The sequence below is a fragment of the Phyllopteryx taeniolatus genome, chromosome 5, assembly GCF_024500385.1.
Source record: "Phyllopteryx taeniolatus isolate TA_2022b chromosome 5, UOR_Ptae_1.2, whole genome shotgun sequence".
NCBI lineage: Eukaryota > Metazoa > Chordata > Actinopteri > Syngnathiformes > Syngnathidae > Phyllopteryx > Phyllopteryx taeniolatus.
In genome coordinates, this window is record NC_084506.1 from 24,134,484 (window position 1) to 24,153,290 (window position 18,807).

General features: G+C 42.7%; 1 protein-coding gene and 1 long non-coding RNA gene across 3 annotated transcripts in view; one reads left to right on the forward strand and one right to left on the reverse strand.

Moving 5' to 3' along the window:
* The window catches only part of LOC133478235 (uncharacterized), a 36,568-nt gene extending 32,223 nt beyond the window's left edge, over positions 1–4,345 (reverse strand). The window contains exons 1-2 of one of the 2 annotated variants that reach the window (XR_009788630.1): positions 4,249–4,345; positions 37–157 (exon numbers count right to left, since the gene is read on the reverse strand). This is a non-coding gene — a long non-coding RNA (uncharacterized LOC133478235). Of the gene's footprint in view, positions 1–10; positions 158–4,248 lie in introns of both variants that reach the window. The other variant, XR_009788629.1, reaches the window with a different exon arrangement.
* Positions 4,346–7,834: 3,489 nt separating this feature from the next.
* LOC133478232 (rhombotin-1-like) lies at positions 7,835–18,123 on the forward strand. Its single transcript, XM_061774037.1, has 5 exons — positions 7,835–8,155; positions 9,300–9,513; positions 15,739–15,864; positions 16,749–16,857; positions 17,701–18,123. Exons 1-4 carry the CDS (start codon positions 7,876–7,878, stop codon positions 16,852–16,854), a joined length of 726 nt encoding a protein of 241 aa, XP_061630021.1. The 5' UTR covers positions 7,835–7,875; the 3' UTR covers positions 16,855–16,857; positions 17,701–18,123.
* The last annotated feature ends 684 nt before the right edge of the window (positions 18,124–18,807 follow it).

The following is an 18,807-nucleotide window of genomic DNA, read 5'->3' on the forward strand; positions in this document are numbered from 1 at the left end:
TTATACATACCAGTGAGAAAAATGTCTTCCACGAACCTGATGATGGTTTGGCTCCCAGTCTGTCACTTGGCTGCTAGTCTTGCAATCTTCTTTGTAAAACTATTTATGACATCCACTCAGTTTCTCCTCATCAAACACAGGTTCCACTGGATTGATTCTGCAAAAAAAATAAATTTGAAAAAAAAAACCTTTTGGGGTATATCTGAAATCGTTTGCCATCGTTTCAGTTCAGGTCAGTGGCGCTGCACTCACTTTCTGCCATCTGGAAGTACTGTGAACTTGTTAATTAGCATGGGAGTCTTGAGACTAAAGGCCTATTTTTTATTTGCAAACATTATGAAAAGGTTTATAGGCCCACTGTAGTTCCTCCCAGTTTTTAGCTTCACATGCTTTAAATGCAAACAACACGCACACACCACGTGAGCTGTGGCCTGGTCAACGCAGCTGCAGTCTGACCACTAGATGGCAGGAAAGATGTAAAATCAGCCGGTTCATTTCAATTTGCAGCTGATGAATAATGAAAAAGGCGGAAAACTACAGGCCGATAGTTTGGTTTGACGCTTTGTTTACACCATTTAGAGTAGACGTTTACCTTAAAAAAGTGTCTACAAAAATAATTAACTATTTTATTATTTTGGAAAAAATAATAATCAAAAAAAGATGAATAATAAATCACTAAAATAATAAATAAATAAATTAATAATGTATTAATACTTATCAAAACATTTATTTAAAACATTTAGTTATTAATTGAATAACAATAAATTTTATACAATTAAATGATTTGATGCATTATAATTTTCAAATAAAATGCTTTACAAATGAGATTAATAATAAATCAATTAAATAAAAATAAGTATTGTAAAAACATTTTTTCAAACTCATACTTCATTTTTATCAAATTAACATTTATTACAACATTTCGTAATAAATGAGAATACAATTTATTTTCTAAAAACAATTAAATGCATTTTTATCAAATTAACATTTATTACAACATTTCGTAATAAATAATAATACAATTTATTTTCTAAAAACCATTAAATGCATTGGAAATATCCTCTCGGAAAAACACATCAGAGATCTGCCCACGTGCCGTTTGATTGACAATTTCTGGGACAGGCACAAACCAAGATGTGATTAAAAAAACACATTTAATGCAAAACTTTCACCTCTTTCTCCCCCTAGTTTCTCTATAATACTATGCTGGTGTTTTTAATTTAAGTCCCTTCATGTTTCTTCCCCTTGAGCTTGAAGTTTTTCCTCCAGACATGATGGAGACGGCGCCTCCAAGCGTGGCCTTGAAGCTTCAGGTCAGTGCTCTTATTTGGCCCCCGTGAGGAGGAAGAATTGCTTTTGGCTCCGCTGAGGACAAGCTTGCCGACCACGGGGGATTGGATGGTTGGCGGGACACGGAGCCAGCCAATCAGGAGGGCCATCGATCAGTTCCCCTTAATCTCACAGCTGGTGAGCACATCCTCCGTCGAGCCAATCTCACAATTCTGCAGCGCCGACAGCAAATTGGATGACTTCCAAAAGACAGGAATCGCCATCGAAATGGATGTGGCCAAATCAAGATGGTAGCAGCATTGCCTCTCTGTCCGTCACAAAATATTAGTTTCTTTTGAAAATTGCCTGTTTAACATGGCAACATGGATTTCAGTAGACATATCTATCATGAGTAGATCCACAAGAAAGTCTCAAGAAACCATGCAAGAAAAGACACAGGAAGTCTGCCATTTTGGTTGATGCAGATATTTTACCAACTCATCCAAGAGTTTCTGTCCAATTAGAACTACATTTGAAGCATGTATACGAGACAGATGAATGACACAAATTTGCAAAAGAGTGAAGTTTTTGTCATTGCGTGTGGGATGACCTTGTAAGCGAATTTTGATGACGTAATTTTTTCAGTAGCACACCTTTTTCAGTAGCACAGTAGGCATTTCCATTTTAAGAAAATTCACCCACCAAAGCCAGTTTCACTTAGCAACATGAAATTTGGTTAGCATGTCTATCACAAGTAAGTCTCAAGAAACCATATATGCAAAAGATCGAGAGAGCCTGCCATTTTTGTTTGAACTGCCCATTTTAGGGTAAATTCCCAGGGATTTTTCAAAACTTGTCTTAGACATTTTGTTGGATTGTTACCAACATTGAAGCATATATGCTAGACAGATGGCCGATGCTAACTTGCAAAACATTTAAGTTTTCATCATTTGGTGTGGGAGTAGCATGGAAGTAAAGTTTGCTGACTCAAGATTGGCTCAGTAACGTACCCCGGGATTTGGGGTAAACTCAGCCCGCAAAGCCAGTTTCACTTTGTGACATAATATTTGGTAGGTATTTTCATCATGAGTAGACACACAAAAATTTATCAAGAAGCCAAGCACAAAGAGACATCGGAAGTATGCCATTTTCGTTTGAAGCAGCAATTTTAGTCAAACATTTTTGGGTGTCCCTCAAAGACTTACTCGTCCAAAGAGATTCTGTCTGATTGGTACCAAAGTTGAAGCACATATACTAGACAGGTGAATGACACTAAATCCCGAAACATTTTAGTTTTTGTCATTTCTTGTGTGTGTACCATGGTGGCAAAGTTTGATAACTCGCTATTGGCTCAATAGTCATGCACCCCAGAATTTTGTGAAAATTCAGCCCTTGAAGCTTGGTTGGCATGTCTACCAAGAGTAGAAACAAAAAAGTCAAAAAAGCCATGCCAGAAAAAACACATTTGGGTTGGAAGCAGCCATTTTAAGATCATTTTCCAGGGATCCTCCAAAACCAAACTTCTAGATATTTTGTTGTATTTTCAACAAATTTGAAGCACGTATTCTAGATAGATGGGTGATATTAAAAAGTGAGAATTTGCATGGCGGCGAAGATTGATGATGCCACATGTCAGAGCAACCCTTTGCACTTCCTGTAGATGCAATGTGTTCTAGAAGTCTGGAAATGAAGGAGTGGGGGTGGGTGGGTCGACATTGATTCATAGTGTGACAAAAACAGCTGTGTGGTACACACACAGGCAGCTGCTGTGAGGTGAGCTCACTAAACATCATCTATATTTGTCTTTGCCCTTTGTTTTCGACCCACAGAGGACACAAGCAGATGGCCAAAAAGCTTTTTCTATTTCCACTGGCTGCTAATTAGTACTCTAACCTCAGCTCACCTTTAATGTCAGCCACAGACAGCTCTTAGCGCAATTAGCCTAATAGCGCCCCCGCGTCTGTGTATAGGCCGCCACGTTAAGCCGGGGCCGCCGCCGTATTGGCACTGGTGGGAAGTAACGAAGTACAAATACTTTATTACTGTACTTAAGTAGCTTTTTCAGAGATAGAGAGAAGTCAATCTTGATTGATTTAGATCTTGGGGTCTTATAAGGAGGATGATACAGTGATTCTCCTTTTATCAGTTTTTTTTTACAGTGGCGCTTTGAGATACGAGTGCCTTGACTGAAGATTTTTTCAAGATATGGGCTGTCACTTGACCATTTATTTGTCATGTATTTTGCTCACATTTTCTGTTTGAAGGTCATGTGGAGGACAGATGATACTACTATGTGTTTTTATACAGTAAAATACTGTAGAGTGTAATTTTTCTTATGAAAATAAACGTAAAACAAATAAGGATGTCCTGATCTGATCAAAAATCGGGGTCAATCACATGATTTTCAGCTGATCGAGATCCGGTGAAAAAGATCGTTTTTATTCATTTTCTAACATTTTAAATACAACAAAGGGACAAAATAATCCAAAGGTACAAAGATCTTGCCAAATGGAACAGTAATAGCTTCGTTTTATATTAAACAATCAAACTTTTCAGGGTATTTTTAGCACCAGTATAATATAAGTGACTGAAAAAACATGCATACTCAATGTGTTTGTCGTGTGTGCGTGTAAGACACACACACACACACACACACACACACACACACACACACACACACACACAGTCTCTGGCCACCCTGAGCGTGCTTTAAACTGTTTAATGTCACCCCAAGTGTAGTTTACTGTTAAAGTAAACCGCTATGCAATAAAAAGAATGACACACTTTGTATATTTCAATACAAGACATATATGATCGTTTTAGAAATCGCCATCTTAATGCTAATAGGCAATGGAATGCCCCATTGACGGGCTAGCTAGAATAACATTAGATCACTGGTAGGATTTACCGTCAAATAACGAATATTTATCCACAAACCCCGTAGTAACACATACAGACGGGTAATATAACAATACTCACAGGCATATATTCTTCCTAGTCTGTGAAAAAGGAGTTAAATTAATGTGTTAGCGTGAGGTTCTTCTTCTCTTTTTTTAAATGCAAAGGTGTTGCTCCGTGTATGCATCACACCACACTGCCCCTAGGTGGCCAAGACGCGCACAGCAGGAACAGAAGGTACAGTCATTCCTCCCCCCCAACTGTCTGAACTCAGACCTGTTTTAGGTCAATTGAGATTACCAAAAATATTTCCATTTGCTAAATATATTTTTTATTTAATTTTTTAAATATTATTACTTTACTTGTTACTAATGTACTTTTTGGTTGTTCTTTTAAATATTAAAAGTTGAGTTTTGAAGTTCTATATATCGGATCGGGACTCGGTATCGGCAGATACTTAAAATCAAAGACTCGGACTCGGACTTTGGTGCAAAAAAATGTGATCAGGACATCCCTGTTCAAAAAATGAATTTTGAGTTGTTTTCTTGGATTGGAATGGATTAATTGCATTTCCATTCATTTCAGTGAAAGATGATTTGAGATACAAGTGTTTTGAGATATGCGTGTGGTCACTCTCAATCTCTTCTGTTTAAAAAAAATAATAATTTCAGTTTTTAACATCAACACCACAAGTACTGCAGTATACATGGATATAATGGCAAAGTAAAGTGGCAATGTAAAGCAAAATAAAGAAAAACATATTTTACTTTACTTAAGTACGGAGTCCTCTTGCCACCTCTGCGTGTTGGCTTGCATTCATGCACTTCAAAATAATGACGCGGCATCCATTTGTCACAGCCGGCGTGATTACCGGGAGAAACTATTTAATTAGGCACATTAATAATGGAGCTAATTAGCTCCCGTGTGGGCCGCAAATGATGATGGGGGGCGGGGGTTGGGGGGGGGGGGGAGCTCGGCTTGCATCTCATCAGCTGATTAATTAGCGCGCCGATGGTTGAGCGCCTTGACGGCCTACATGCGATCAGATGAGAGGCCGCATAATGAGAGTACAGTGGGTCGATGGTGCTGGTTAATTAGTCCGACCTGATCCGGGGGCCATGTTGTTTACGCCACGGCGTCTAATGAGCTCGACCGAGAGGCTGCATGGCATTCATCTGACGTGAAAATCATTGTCATGTTCCAATAATCTATCTGCAGGGGCTAATAATGCGCTCTAAGGTAATGATAAGTAATGACCTCAGCACAGTTTGTCCTATTTAGAGTCTAGACTCATGAATAAAACGATCCAAAGCACGCCTGCGAATCCCAAGGCTGTTAGGCAATCCATGTTGCTTTATTTAATAAGGTTATGTAGATTTGATATGAAGTGCAGCAGTATCCCATCACATCCAGGAGATGACACTGTGTTGAAAAAAGCCTGCTACTAACCTCGTTCTTACAGGTTAACGATTCAATTTACCTGTACTTTCTCAAGTTGCCAAGAAAACAACATAGTGGGCGTGTCTGGCAGATGTCCACTTTTTTTGGTGCTGGTGGTCACAGACCTATGCATTCTGCCTGGAAACAAATGACAAAGTGCAAAAAGGGTGATGAGGGATCCCTAATGCGCACAAAAGAAATGATCCCTTGCGCATGCCAAGCAAGCAGCCAAACATTTCTTTCAAGTCTTACCCAAATGTTTGAAGCCTTTTAACCCACTTCAACATTCCCATATAGTTGGAGCACCCTCTCTTCACTGCACACACCCTCAAAAAAACAAACAAACAAAAAACACAACCCAAAAAACAAATCCTGTTGATAGCCAATGAAGGTATTATGTTAAATCATGCAAACATGATCAAGTGGAATTCATATTTTGATGCTTCTATCAGACAGCTATTGCACTCCTAATCTTGCACATCCCCTAAAGGGCACTCAAGCAAGATCTGATGCGCACCAGAGTCCACTTGTTTATTACACTCCATAGATCGCTTGTTTGGTATGCACTAGATCAGTGGCACATTTCCAAGGCTCTTACAGTGTTTAAAATAAGCACACAAAGCAGTGTTTGAGTTAACAACAACTTAATAAAACGTGTCTGTTTCACACAAAAGAACAGCCACACAGAGAAAGACGTCACAAACAAAAGAGCAATAGTTCCGTTTATACTCGTCTGTATTGAGTGACTGTAACGGTGTTCATCGATGAGGCTTGAACAGAATATATATTGTTTGGTGCGTACCTGCATTTGCTTGTGTGGTTCACACCAAAGTTTGGTTGTTTGGAGGGCACCACGGATCACTTGTTTGGTACCATCTGATTGTCCTAACAATCCAACACATCTGAATATGATCTAGTGGAATTCATATTTTAAGGATTTTAGCAGACCTTTTTTACACTCTTAATCGCGCGCACCCCTTGGAGGGCACTCCAGTGAACACTGGGTTGGATTGTTTGTTGTGGACCAGAGTTTGCTTGTTTGGTGCACATAATTAAAGCAATCCCTGGTGCATAGTACAATATCTGTTTGTTTTAACAAGCCAACAGTTTCATTTTGAAGTCTTTCCCCAAATTTTTTAAAGACCTGGCACCCCCTTCAACAGCCCTACAGAGTTGGCGCACCCCCTCTCCACTACTTAAACCCTTGAAATATACCACAACACTAAACCTGTTGAATCACGCAAACCTGATCAAGTGGAGTTCAGATTTTGATGTTTTTGTTTCCCTACCAGATCACTATTCATTCATTCATTCATTTTCCGGACCGCTCCTCCTCACTAGGGTCGCGGGCGTGCTGGAGCCCATCCCAGCTATCTTCGGGCAAGAGGCAGGGTACACCCCGAACTGATCGCCACCCAATCGCAGGCCAGCTCACTATTACACACCTAATCTTGCACACCCCCTGGATGGCACTAAAAAAAAACTCCGGTGTGCATCGGGATTCGTTTGCTTGGTGCAAAGAAGTAAACCCTGGTTTGATTGTGTGGTGCGCACCAGAGGAAATTTGTTTTGCTAGGTGCGCACCACACAAGTACTCCCTGCTGCAAAGAGTACACAAATTCAATGTGCACCATGGTTTGCTTGTGCTTTGAGTTCAGAGTTTGCTCGTTTGGTGCACACAAAATAAGTGATCCCTGCACCAACTTCAACATCTCAACACAGCTGGCACACCCCCTCACCACTGCAGACACCCTTAAAAAACACACAAAAACAAACAAACAAAGAAGCCTGTTTATAGCATTACAGGAATTGTGTTAAATCATGGTCAAGTGGAGTTCATATTTTGAGCATTCTACCAGACTGCTATTAAAATATTAATCTCGCGCACACCCTGGAGGACATTTATACACCCCTGGGCTGTACATGCACCTCAGCTGGTTAACAGTATATTCGACTGGTCACTTTTTGCGTGAAGCTGTTCACTAACGTGTCGCCAGCAGCCCAACAGTTGATTGTCTGTCAAGCGCGGCGTTGCAGCCAGGGCACCCCGGAGATAATTGCTGTCCTTGGAGTTGAATAAGCTCATTCTAAAGCACCTCAGGCCGCGGCAGTCCTGGTGTGTGACTGCATATTGAATAATTGATTCAGGGAGGGGTGTGTGGGGGTGGCGGTTACTATCAGAGCTGAGCATAATGACTTCATATAATTAGACTGAGAGAGGAAGAGAAGGGGGAGAGAGAGTAGAGTTCTAGAGGGGGTGGAGGATGGATGTATTGCACAAAGCGGCAGCCTCCGCACATGAAGCAGGAATGCTTGAGCACTGACATCAGCTCAGATAAGAGGCAACATTCGGAGGAGAAGGAGGAGGGGAGCCGGTGGTCTCTCCCGCAAAAAACAAATGCCGATGGACGTGTGCCGCGTCTCCTCCGACTGAAGCTACTTTTGACGCTCGATAAACTTTTTGGGGGAGAACTGATTGCTTCCCAGGAGACCAGAGTGGAGGTGGTGCGGTGCTTGGAGAGTATGATGGTGCTGGACAAGGAGGACAGTGAGTGATTGTCTCTTTATGATCGTTTCGTGAAAGCTAATGTGGTCACCACTGCAATAGTTGCATGGAAGTTGACTGTATTCATTAGTCAATAAATTGCAGCTTTAAGTGTCTTTGCAAGAGGTATGTCTGCAAAGTTTTCTGAGCCATGATGAGCTAAAGGATTTCTTATGCTTTTTGTGATGTTTGTACCAGTAAAGACAAATAGAAAAAGTGTGACGATAATCACAGAAGCAGAAAAACATGTCAAAATTTGTTTGCGTGGCTTTTTCTTTGGCATTTTATCTTGGGTGACGTCACTACAGAAGTATATCAAGTGATGGCAAAGAGGAAAAACAATGTGACTTCAATTCAGAATCATGGGGAAAAATCTACAAGTTGCAAAGTACAAAACTTTTTTTCACAACTTACCTATGGTCACAAGCTGTGGCTCTTGACTGAAAGAACACGATCGCGGCTTCAAGCAGCCAAAATGAGTTTCTTCCGCTGGGTGTCCGGGCTCCCCCTTAAAGATAGGGTGAGAAGCGAGCATCGAGCCCCTGCTCCTCTGCATTGAGAGGAGTCAGCTACGGTGGCCCGGGCATCTGGTTAGGATGCCCCATGGACACTTCGCTGGGGAGATTTTCCGGGCACGTTCAGGGCACACTGAAGAGACTACGTCTCTTGGCTGGCCTGGAACGCCGCGGGATCCCCCCGGAATAGCTGGGGAGAGAGAAGTCTTAGACTTGCCTGCTTGAGCTGCTGCCCCCGCGACCCGACATCGGATAAGCAGAAGAAAATGGATGGATGGATAGATGCAAAGCACAAAACATTGTCGTTTGAACCGCTGTCACGTTATGTCAAATTTCTTATGTTTTGCTTTTTCTTTGGCTTTTGTTGTGATGCCACATCAGAAGGGTACCAATTATGGATTATTGTGACTTCGGAAAATGGCACACACGTCTCGTCATGAGTCCTGGCTGCTCAGTGCAATATGGTGAGCTGTTGCTAAAGTACAAGGTAGACGAAGGCCATTCTGTGTCGACCAGTCAATGAAGAGCAGCGTATCTTGCTCCACCTCCTACCCAAACTCCCCTGTACATCCTGCTCGGTGTACCCAAGCTTGCCTAGTGAGCCCCACTCTTTCCTGCCTCCTATTCCACAGGCGTGTCCCTGGTGTCCTTCCAGTCCAGAGAGAAGCCTCGAGGCTGCGCCGGCTGCAACGGGAAGATCAGGGACCGCTTCATGCTGCAGGCACTGGACTGCTACTGGCACGAGGACTGTCTCAAGTGCGCCTGCTGCGACTGCCGCCTGGGCCGGGTGGGCTCCACCCTCTACACCCGAGCCAACCTCATCCTCTGCCGCCAGGACTACCTCAGGTACCATGTGCAAACAGTACACATGGAAAGTATTCATTGCGCTTCACTTTGTTCTCATTTTGTTATGGATTCAAATGGATGAATTTAATTTTTTTCTTAAACATTGTACACATAACATCCCATAATGACAACACTATTATTTATTTATTTATTTACCAATAAAACCACAACTAAGAAATGTACATCAATATGTACATAAGCCATGAAGATAAAAATTGAGCTCAGGTGCATCCTGTTTCCACTGATCATTCTTGAGAATGTTTCTACAGCTTATTGCTGTCCACATGTAGTAAATTTGGTTGATTAGATATTATTTGGAAAGGCACACACCTGTCTACAGTCTATAAGGTTCCACAGTTGACAGTGAATGTCAAGAGCACAAACCAAGAATGAAGTCAGAGGAATTTTTAATCAAATCGATTCAGAACCAAGACTTTGAGGAGATGATACCAACTCAAGAGCAAGACTTTGAGGAGTCGAGACCAAATCTGCAGGGTTGAGATCACATCAAGACACAGACTTTGAGGAGCTGACACCAAGTCAAGACAAAGACTTTGAGGATTCAAGACCAAATTGTCACTTAGTTGAGGTCATATCAAGTCCAAGACTGAGCAGTTGACACCAAGTCAAGACCAGGTCTTTAAGATGTCAACACCAAGTAAAGAGCAAGACTTTGAAAATGGGAGACCAAGTCACTGAGTTGAGACCATGAGAAGATCAAGACTTTGAGAGGTCAAGACCAAGTCTTTGAGGATTTGAGACCACGTCAAGAGCAAGACATTTTGAGGAGTTGACACCAAGTCAACACCAGGACTCTAAGGTATCGAGATCAAGTCAAGGGTAAGACTTTGTGGAGTCGAGACCAAGTCATTAAGAAGTTGAGACCACGCAAGACTTTGTTGGCTTATTATTACGGTGCATGTCAGCACACAAGCCAAGCATGAAGTCAAAGGAGTTATCTATAGAACTCTGAGACAGGATTGTCTCCAGGTACAGATCTGTGGAAGGGTACAGAAAAGTTTCTGAAAGCGATCTGTGCACTGAGGCTCCCCCTCCAACCTGATGGAAATTTAGAGGTGTTTCAAAGACGGATGGGTGACCCTGCCCAAAGATAGGTGTGCCAACCTTGTGGTCTCTTATTCAAAATGACTTGAGGATTACAGTCAGGGTACATATAGACAAACAAGTATTCACATTCATGGACAATTTAGAGTCTTCAATGAAGCTAACATGCATGTTTTTGGGAGGAAACTAGCGTGCCCGCAGAAAACCCACACCAACATGGGAGAACATGCAAAATCCACACAGTACGGTCTTGGTCAAGATTTGAATCCTGAAGTTCAGAAAACTGAGGCAGGCAGACTTGCTACCCACTTGACCAAAGTGCTGCCACCAACATACCTAACCCCTTATCCATATTATCAATCAGTTTCCTTTGGCGTTTGACCTCATTAGGGTTGAAGGTGAGCTGGAGCCTATCCTAGCTGACTTTGGGCGTGAGGCGGGGTACACCCCGGACCAATCGCAGGGCACATAGGGACACACATAGGGCACCAAACCACGAGTCCAAACTGCAGCCACCAATCCATCTATCTATAACGTTTGTCCTCATTTGGATTGTGGGTTTACACCATGCTGACTTGAAGCAGGAGGCAGCGTACAACCTGGACTGGTCAATCGCAAGGCAAATAAAGAAAAAAAACGGACTGGTCGCCAGTCAATATCAGGGCACATATCAACAAACAACCATTCACATTCACATGCACACCTATGGCAAATGTAATCTTCAATGAAGCCAACATGCATACGAGCGAAACGGCTCTGAGAGCCGGCTCTTTGAAGTGAATGAATTTTTTTTCTACAAGTCACACGTGATTGGTCAGTATGTGTGGCGTCATCTCTGTGTCTGCCCTGAGAAGAGGTGGGAGGGGTGGCGAATGGTTGTTTGTTTCTATGTGCCCTGCGATTGGCTGGCGACTGGTTCGGGGTGTACCCCGGCTCCCGCCCGAAGATAGCTGGGATAAGCTCCAGCACGCCCGCGACCATAGTGAGGATAAGCGTTACAGAAAATGGATGGATGGATGTGTAGAGTGAATAAGTAAAGATATTTTTATAATAGACAAATAAAAAAACATCTTGCATGTTTTTTTTAATATTAGTAATTCATCCATCCATTTTCTACCGCTTATCCGAGGTCGGGTCGCGAGGGAAGTAGCTTTAGCAGGGACGCCGAGACTTCCCTCTCCCCAGCCACTATATCCAGCTTTTCCGGGGGGATCCCGAGGCGTTCCCAGGCCAGCCGAAAGACGTAGTCTCTCCATCGTGTCCTGTGTGGTCCCCGGGGTCTCCTCCCGGTGGGACGTGCCCGGAACGCCTCACCGGGGAGGCGTCCGGGAGGCATCCGAATCAGATGCCCCAGCCACCTCATCTGGCTCCTCTCGATGTGGAGGAGCAGCGGCTCTACTCTGAGATCCTCCCGGATGACCGAGCTTCTCACCCTATCTCTAAGGGACAGCCCGGACACCCTGCGGAGGAAAGGGTTACGGTTAGGTGAGGGTAGGAATGTAGATCGACCGGTAAATCGAGAGCTTTGCCTTTCGGCTTAGCTCTTACTTCACCACAATGGACCGATACAAAGTCCCCATCACTGCAGACGCTGCACCGATCCGCCTGTCGATCTCCCGTTCCATTCTTCCCTCACTCGTGAACAAGACCCCAAGATACTTGAACTCCTCCACTTGGGGCAGGATCACATCCCCGACCTGGAGAGGGCACGCCACCCTTTTCCGAGGGAGGACTATGATCACAGATTTGGAGGTGCTGATTCTGATTACAGCCGCTTCACACTCGGCTGTGAACCGCTCCATTGAGAGTTGGAGATCACGGCCTGATGAAGTCAACAGAACTACATCATCTGCAAAAAGCAGAGATGCAATACTGAGGCCACCAAACCGGACCCCCTCTACGCCTCGGCTGCGCCTTGAAATTCTGTCCATAAAAGTTATGAACAGAATCGGTGAGAAAGGCCAGCCTTAGCGGAGTCCAACCCTCACCGGAAACGAGTCCGACTGCGAGTCCGCGGATATGCGGACCAAACCCTGACTCCGGTCGTACAGGGACCGAACAGCCCGTATCAGAGGGTTTGGTACCCCATACTCCCGAACCCCCCCCACAATACCCCCAGAGGGACACGGTTGAACGCTTCTCCAAGTCCACAAAACACATGTAGACTGGTTGGGTGAACTCCCATGGACCCTCGAGGATCCTGCCGAGGGTGTAGCGCTGCTCCACTGTTCCATGGCCAGGACGAAAACCACACTGCTCCTCCTGAAGCCGAGATTCGACTTCCCGACTCACCCTCCTCTCCAGCACCCCTGAATAGACCTTACCAGGGAGGCCAAGGAGTGTGATCCCCCTGTAGTTGGAACACACCCTCCAGTCCCCTTTCTTAAAAAGGGGGACCATCACCCCAGTCTGCCAATCCAGAGACACTGTCCCCGATGTCCAAGCGATGTTGCAGAGGTGTGTCAACCAGGACAGCCCCACAACATTCAGAGCCTTTAGGAACTCCGGGCGAATCTCATCCACCCCCGGGGCCTTGCCACCGAGGAACCTTTTAACCACCTCGGTGACCTCAACACCAGAGATAGGAGAGCCCGCCTCAGAGACCCCAGACTCTGCTTCCTCATGGGAATGGCGTTCAGCAGTTAGTTAGTAATTCATTTTGCACATAATTTTACATTATTGTTGGTAATAAATTAATTTAAAAAACTAAAAATGTGAAGAGCTGTTTGAGAGCCGAAAGAGCCATAGCTTTTTTAGTGAGCCGAGCCAAAAGAGCCGGTTTTCTATCAAGAAATCCCATCACTATTAATCTTTTTTTTTTAAAAACTGACGCAAGCACCCATATTCGAATGCAAAACCTCTCGACTGTGAGGCAGATGCACTAACCATTTGATCACTGTGCTGCCTCGTTCAAAAACAACAAAGTACATTTTCTCACTGTTTTGGAACCTACAAAATAGTCCTTTACCCCCTATTTTAGAAGCATAAAACCATCATAATCATCATAGCACGCGTTGCACTATCTATTATGGGATCGTGGTTGTTGCCCGGACGACTCCGCTGAGACTTCTTTGGGGAAATAACGAGCTCAGCGGTCAGCTGCACACCTCCTGATTCGTCAAGCTCATGTGCTGTCGGGCCTGGCGCGCACTCCATCTGGATTTGCTGGCCGCTAAGTCGCTCATTAGCCGCGCGCCGCACTTCGCCCGGCAAAAAGCCCCCTTTGACGGTTAAATTGGCTCCGTCGCCTCCTGCTTTCCTCGTCATGGGCCCTTTGAAGAGCAGGATTAGAACCATGTGATTTGTTTTAATTGGGCCATTAGCGGAGAATTAGCATTGAGCCGCGTAGCCTTGTTAAAAAGGAGCAGAGGGAACAGAGCCCACCAGGTGCCTGCTGCTCGTTAGATGAGAACATGGCGGTCGTCGCCGCTCTTTTTGTTCCCGAGATTGGATGCTCGCTCGTTGACCTTCTGCGGCATGCTGGGACTCCACGAGATGGAGGCTTATCTTCACGTGTGGAGTTCATGTGTGTAATCGGCGGTGGTGACGCCACTAATGAGTCACCACAATAGAATTGGAAACTATAGTAGATACCGTAATAATGATGGCCTACTTCTGTCTTCCTTGCAGTTCAAAGCATGTCAGATAAACAAGTTGTGGTTTGGAGTTTAATAGGTCCAGTGTAATAAGCAACGTTTTTATGCAAAACGAGGAAGAATGTATTAAGCGGGTTTGGGTTGTGGTTACAGTTAAAGATTACAGCTAACTGTTTGGGTTTATGGTTAAGGATTAGAGCTCGAGCCTAGGTTTATCGTTAAGCGTTACAATTAAAGGTTACCTTAAAGTTTAGGGGGTTCCAGTTTTGGTTACGGATTACAGTGAATGTTTACAGTTATGGGTCACGGTTAAGGGTTAGTGTTTGGGTTAAGGTTACAGTCAAGGGTTATGGTTTAAGGGTTAGGTTTACGGATTATGGGTAAGGGTCAGGGATTTGGGTTGTGGTTATTGGTTAGGGTTAACGGTTACAGTTAAGGATTAAAGTCAAGGAAGAGAGTTGAGATTATGGTTAAAGGTCAGGATTACATTCAAGGTTTAAGGGTTGAGAATGAGACCATGTTTATAGGTTAAGGCAGTGATCGTCAAAGTGTGGTACGAGTACCACAAGTCGTACGTGGGCTTCCTCTAGTGGTACTGTACATCACAGAATAATTCAATCAAATACAAATAAAATGTACAACACTCAAAACATGCAATACAACTAAACATTACGATCACGGTTGTAGCTATGCATACATCCTGTTTGCATTTTTTTTAATCCAGTACACTACAGTTTAGTTGTCTTTAACTTTTAAATTCAATAAATTACATTTGCATTCAATCTTTAAGAACTGTTTGTTTTTAAAATATTCATTTGAGTACAATTTATTCAACTATTATGTGCAATTCCTTTGAATTGAATCATTGTTTATGTATACTTTTTTTCTTTTCCTATATTTAAGCGCAGTGTTAATGTTCAACGCGTGCATAATGATACAATGGCTTACTATAATAAATATACATTTTTAGGAATAAAACCTCTGCCTCATTTTAAGGACCACTTTTTTTATGTTGTACTGAAGCATTTTTTGAAGTGGCACTTAGGGTGAGGAATTAGGGAATTAGGGGTTCAGGTTATGGTTAAATGTTACAGTTAAGGGTGAGTGGTTAAGATTATGTTCAAGGGTTATGGCTAAGGGTTAGGGTTATGTTATGTTAACGGTAATCATTATCGGTTACGGTTCAGGGTTGGGGCTTCGGGTAACAGGTAAAGTTTAGGGTTAAGGGTTAGGGTTACAGATAAATGTTACGGTTAATGATTCACTGCTAGCCCTCCCAATTAACATGGATGTTTGGATTCTACATCTGTCAATGGCAGTGAATGAGTTTTAAGTGTTACAGTTAAGGGTTAAGATGAATATCATATTTAATCATATCTTTCTGCCATGTCCCCTGCTTATGAAAAAAAAAAATCACTCCCTCAAATAAACTCCCTTTCCCACAAAAATAAATCTTCAATTCTCGGTTTATGTAGTGTGGATGACGTCTATGATGGTCTGTGCCAGCGCTGTACTGAGTGTGTGACTGACTTGGAGGTGTTGACACGGTGCTGTTCCCGTTCAGGCTGTTCGGCGTGACGGGGAAATGTGCCGCCTGCACTAAGCTGATCCCCGCATTTGAAATGGTGATGAGGGCGCGGGACAACGTTTACCACCTGGATTGTTTCGCCTGCCAGCTCTGCCGACAGAGGTAAGATTAGCATGGCAGTTAGCATAGCCATTAGCGTAGCAGTCAGCGTAGCCAATCACACTTGTGGGAGTTGCGTTGGGAGCGCCACTGGAAAAAAAAGTCCTTTGAATTGACTTAATTCGAACATGTACATCGGTTGAACATGATTACAATGTGGTAAACCGATGTGTATTATTGCATTTTATATTATTTTCAAGGAGAAGAGGGGGAAATTATGTCAGTTTACCACATTTTAATCATGTGCAACTGATGTACATGATCAAATGAAGTACAGTACTTTTATTTTCAGTGGGGTTAAAAACCTCGTACAGTACGTGTGTATTCAGGCCGTTGTCACGTACAATTAAGTCACCAATTAGCATTGTTAGCATAGCATAGATACTGAGCGTGAAATGGTCGTCAGGGAGGCCATCATTCCCTATTTTGATGTTATGCAAGTACTGGGTGATATGGCGGTAAAATCAAAATCAATACATTTCCCCCCCTTGCTTATAGAAAAAGCAAACGACAGTGACATTATTTAAAAAAGGTTTTGCTTTTTGTTTTTTTCTCCTTTTTGGATTTGGATTTATTTCTCGAGATACCAAACAAGCTTTGACACTTCTTTTTTCTAGCATTAACTTGCATCAACTTCCACAGAAATGTGAAAATGTTTCCGCTTATGTCGTCTGTTTCTTAGCGAGAACTGAAATCGCTATCGGTTTTTATAAAAATAGGCTCTAGAAAGTCGGAAAAGTTATCAACACTGGCTGCGCTTTTGTAAACTAGCTCAACTCTGTTTGCAGCCACATTGTAAGTGTAAGCAGCGCACATCAGTGGGGATGCACTTTGAACTATGGAACCCACTAAAAATCATCCTGAGCAATAAACTTCTCCCCGTGCAGGTTTTGCGTGGGCGACCGCTTCTTCCTGAAGAACAACATGATCCTGTGTCAGCTGGACTACGAAGGCGGCCATCTTAACGACGCGGCAGAGAGGCTGTCGCAGTGACGGGTAACCGAAATAAACAGGCCACATTTTGCTTTTTCTTTGTCTTTTTTTGGAGGGGGCGTGGGTGGCACACGCTCATTCCGAAAGAATGGGCAGGCATAACAGAAGATATAACAATCACTACATAGCATGCAAACACTTTCCCACATAATGAACAGTGGTCAGGACATACTGTAAGTAATATGACTAAAAAAACATCCATCCATCCATTTTCGTTTACCGCTTCTCCTCACTAGGGTCGCGGCGTGCTGTCCCAGCAACCTTCGGGCGGGAAACGGGATACACCCTGAACCGGTCGCCAGCCAATCGCAGGGCACAGAGAAACAAACAACCATTCGCTCTCACATTTACACCTATGGGCAATTTAGAGTCTTCAATCAACCGACCACGCATGGTTTTGGGATGTGGGAGGAAACCGGAGTGCCCGGAGAAAACCCACCCAGGCACAGGGAGAACATGCAAACTCCACACAGGCGGGGCCGGCATTTGAACCCCGGTCCACCTTAACTGTGAGGCAGATGTGCTAACCAGTGATAAAAGTATCAATTACAACAAATCAGTTTTATGTACATAAAAAGCCTATTTTGCTAAAATATTGTTCATATAGCTGTCTAAATCTGTTAGTGAGCACTTCTCCTTTGCCGAGATAATCCATCCACCTCACAGGCTGGGCATATTAAGATGCTAATCAGAAAGCATGATCATTGCACGGGTGTGCTTTAGGGTGCCCACAATAAAAGGCTACTCTAAAATGTGCACTTCTACTTTGCCCAACCCTGATTTAGTGAATTGTTTATAAGTGTAAAAGGCTTCTTATATTCAAGCTGTCTTTCTTGCTTATTTCAGGTGAAGAAAAGGACCAATGAAAAGCATTTTGGACCTTATCCAGCGCGTTGTCGAACTTTTTGGAGGTGAAAATTGTCAAGTGACGAAGTCAACACACGAACACAAACTAAAGATGAACTAAATGAGCAAGCACTTAAAGGATGGATGCCCAGCTTCAAGAGTCCAGTGTGGACACGTTAACAAGTCCTCCTCTAATACTTCATGTGATTTAAAAAAACTTTTTTTTTAAAAGAAATATAACTTTGTTTAATGGTTAACTTCACCTATCTGGCACGCCAGGAGTGCCAACACAAACGAACCGAGGACAATCAATTTATTCCTCATTGCCACCAAAGACAGTTTCATGTGTCCTTTTTTATTTGGTTTTCTTCTCCACTGAATGAACTTTATCAGAATAGTATAGCCAATAAATAATAAGTATAATGTAGTCATTATTTCTCATTTGTGCATCACATGTACACAAAACAAACTGTAACGTTTCCATGTTAAAAAAGAACAAGAGGCTGTTTTATTCTTATAAAACGGTGAGACCATTAAACTTTATTTGGGGGTTAAAACAAAAAGGTGACATCACTTGAGTTAAGTTATAAGACAGGGCAAGATTGCAATAACTAGAGGTGAATGAAGACCTCCACCAAGGCCAGGTCATCCTAATTTGAACCAGCATCAAATTGCATCAATGAAAAAAACAAAACAAATATAATTAATAACTAATATATCAAATATGGATATTTTATTCAAATCAATACAAATATTTAAAACGCCCTTGTAATAAAATTAAATGAATGAATGCCTAAACAATGAATAAGAACCCTGGAAGTGTTTCTCTACACCAAACTCACACTAGAATATTATCATTTTTTATTAAAATTGAATAATAAGAATGAGGGATTATCCTGGAACTGTAGCCACACTGAATCCACACCAGGATATTATAATTTTAAATAAAATAATAAAGGAATAATCTTGACCCACAACTTCCTCACGACACCAAATCATCACCAGAATTTTTTTTTTAATTTGAATGAAATAAAAATGAATGAATAATACACAACACTAACCAGACTCACATCAGAATATAAATATATTGTATCCACGTAAAATAAA

Excerpts from the sequence above, each read along its gene's own strand:
- LOC133478232 (XM_061774037.1), top strand. The coding sequence starts at position 7,876 with ATGTATTGCACAAAGCGGCAGCCTCCGCACATGAAGCAGGAATGCTTG. Across the intron at positions 8,156-9,299 it reads GGTGCTGGACAAGGAGGACA|GCGTGTCCCTGGTGTCCTTC; the intron begins GTGAGTGATTGT and ends CCTATTCCACAG. Across the intron at positions 15,865-16,748 it reads TGCCAGCTCTGCCGACAGAG|GTTTTGCGTGGGCGACCGCT; the intron begins GTAAGATTAGCA and ends CTCCCCGTGCAG.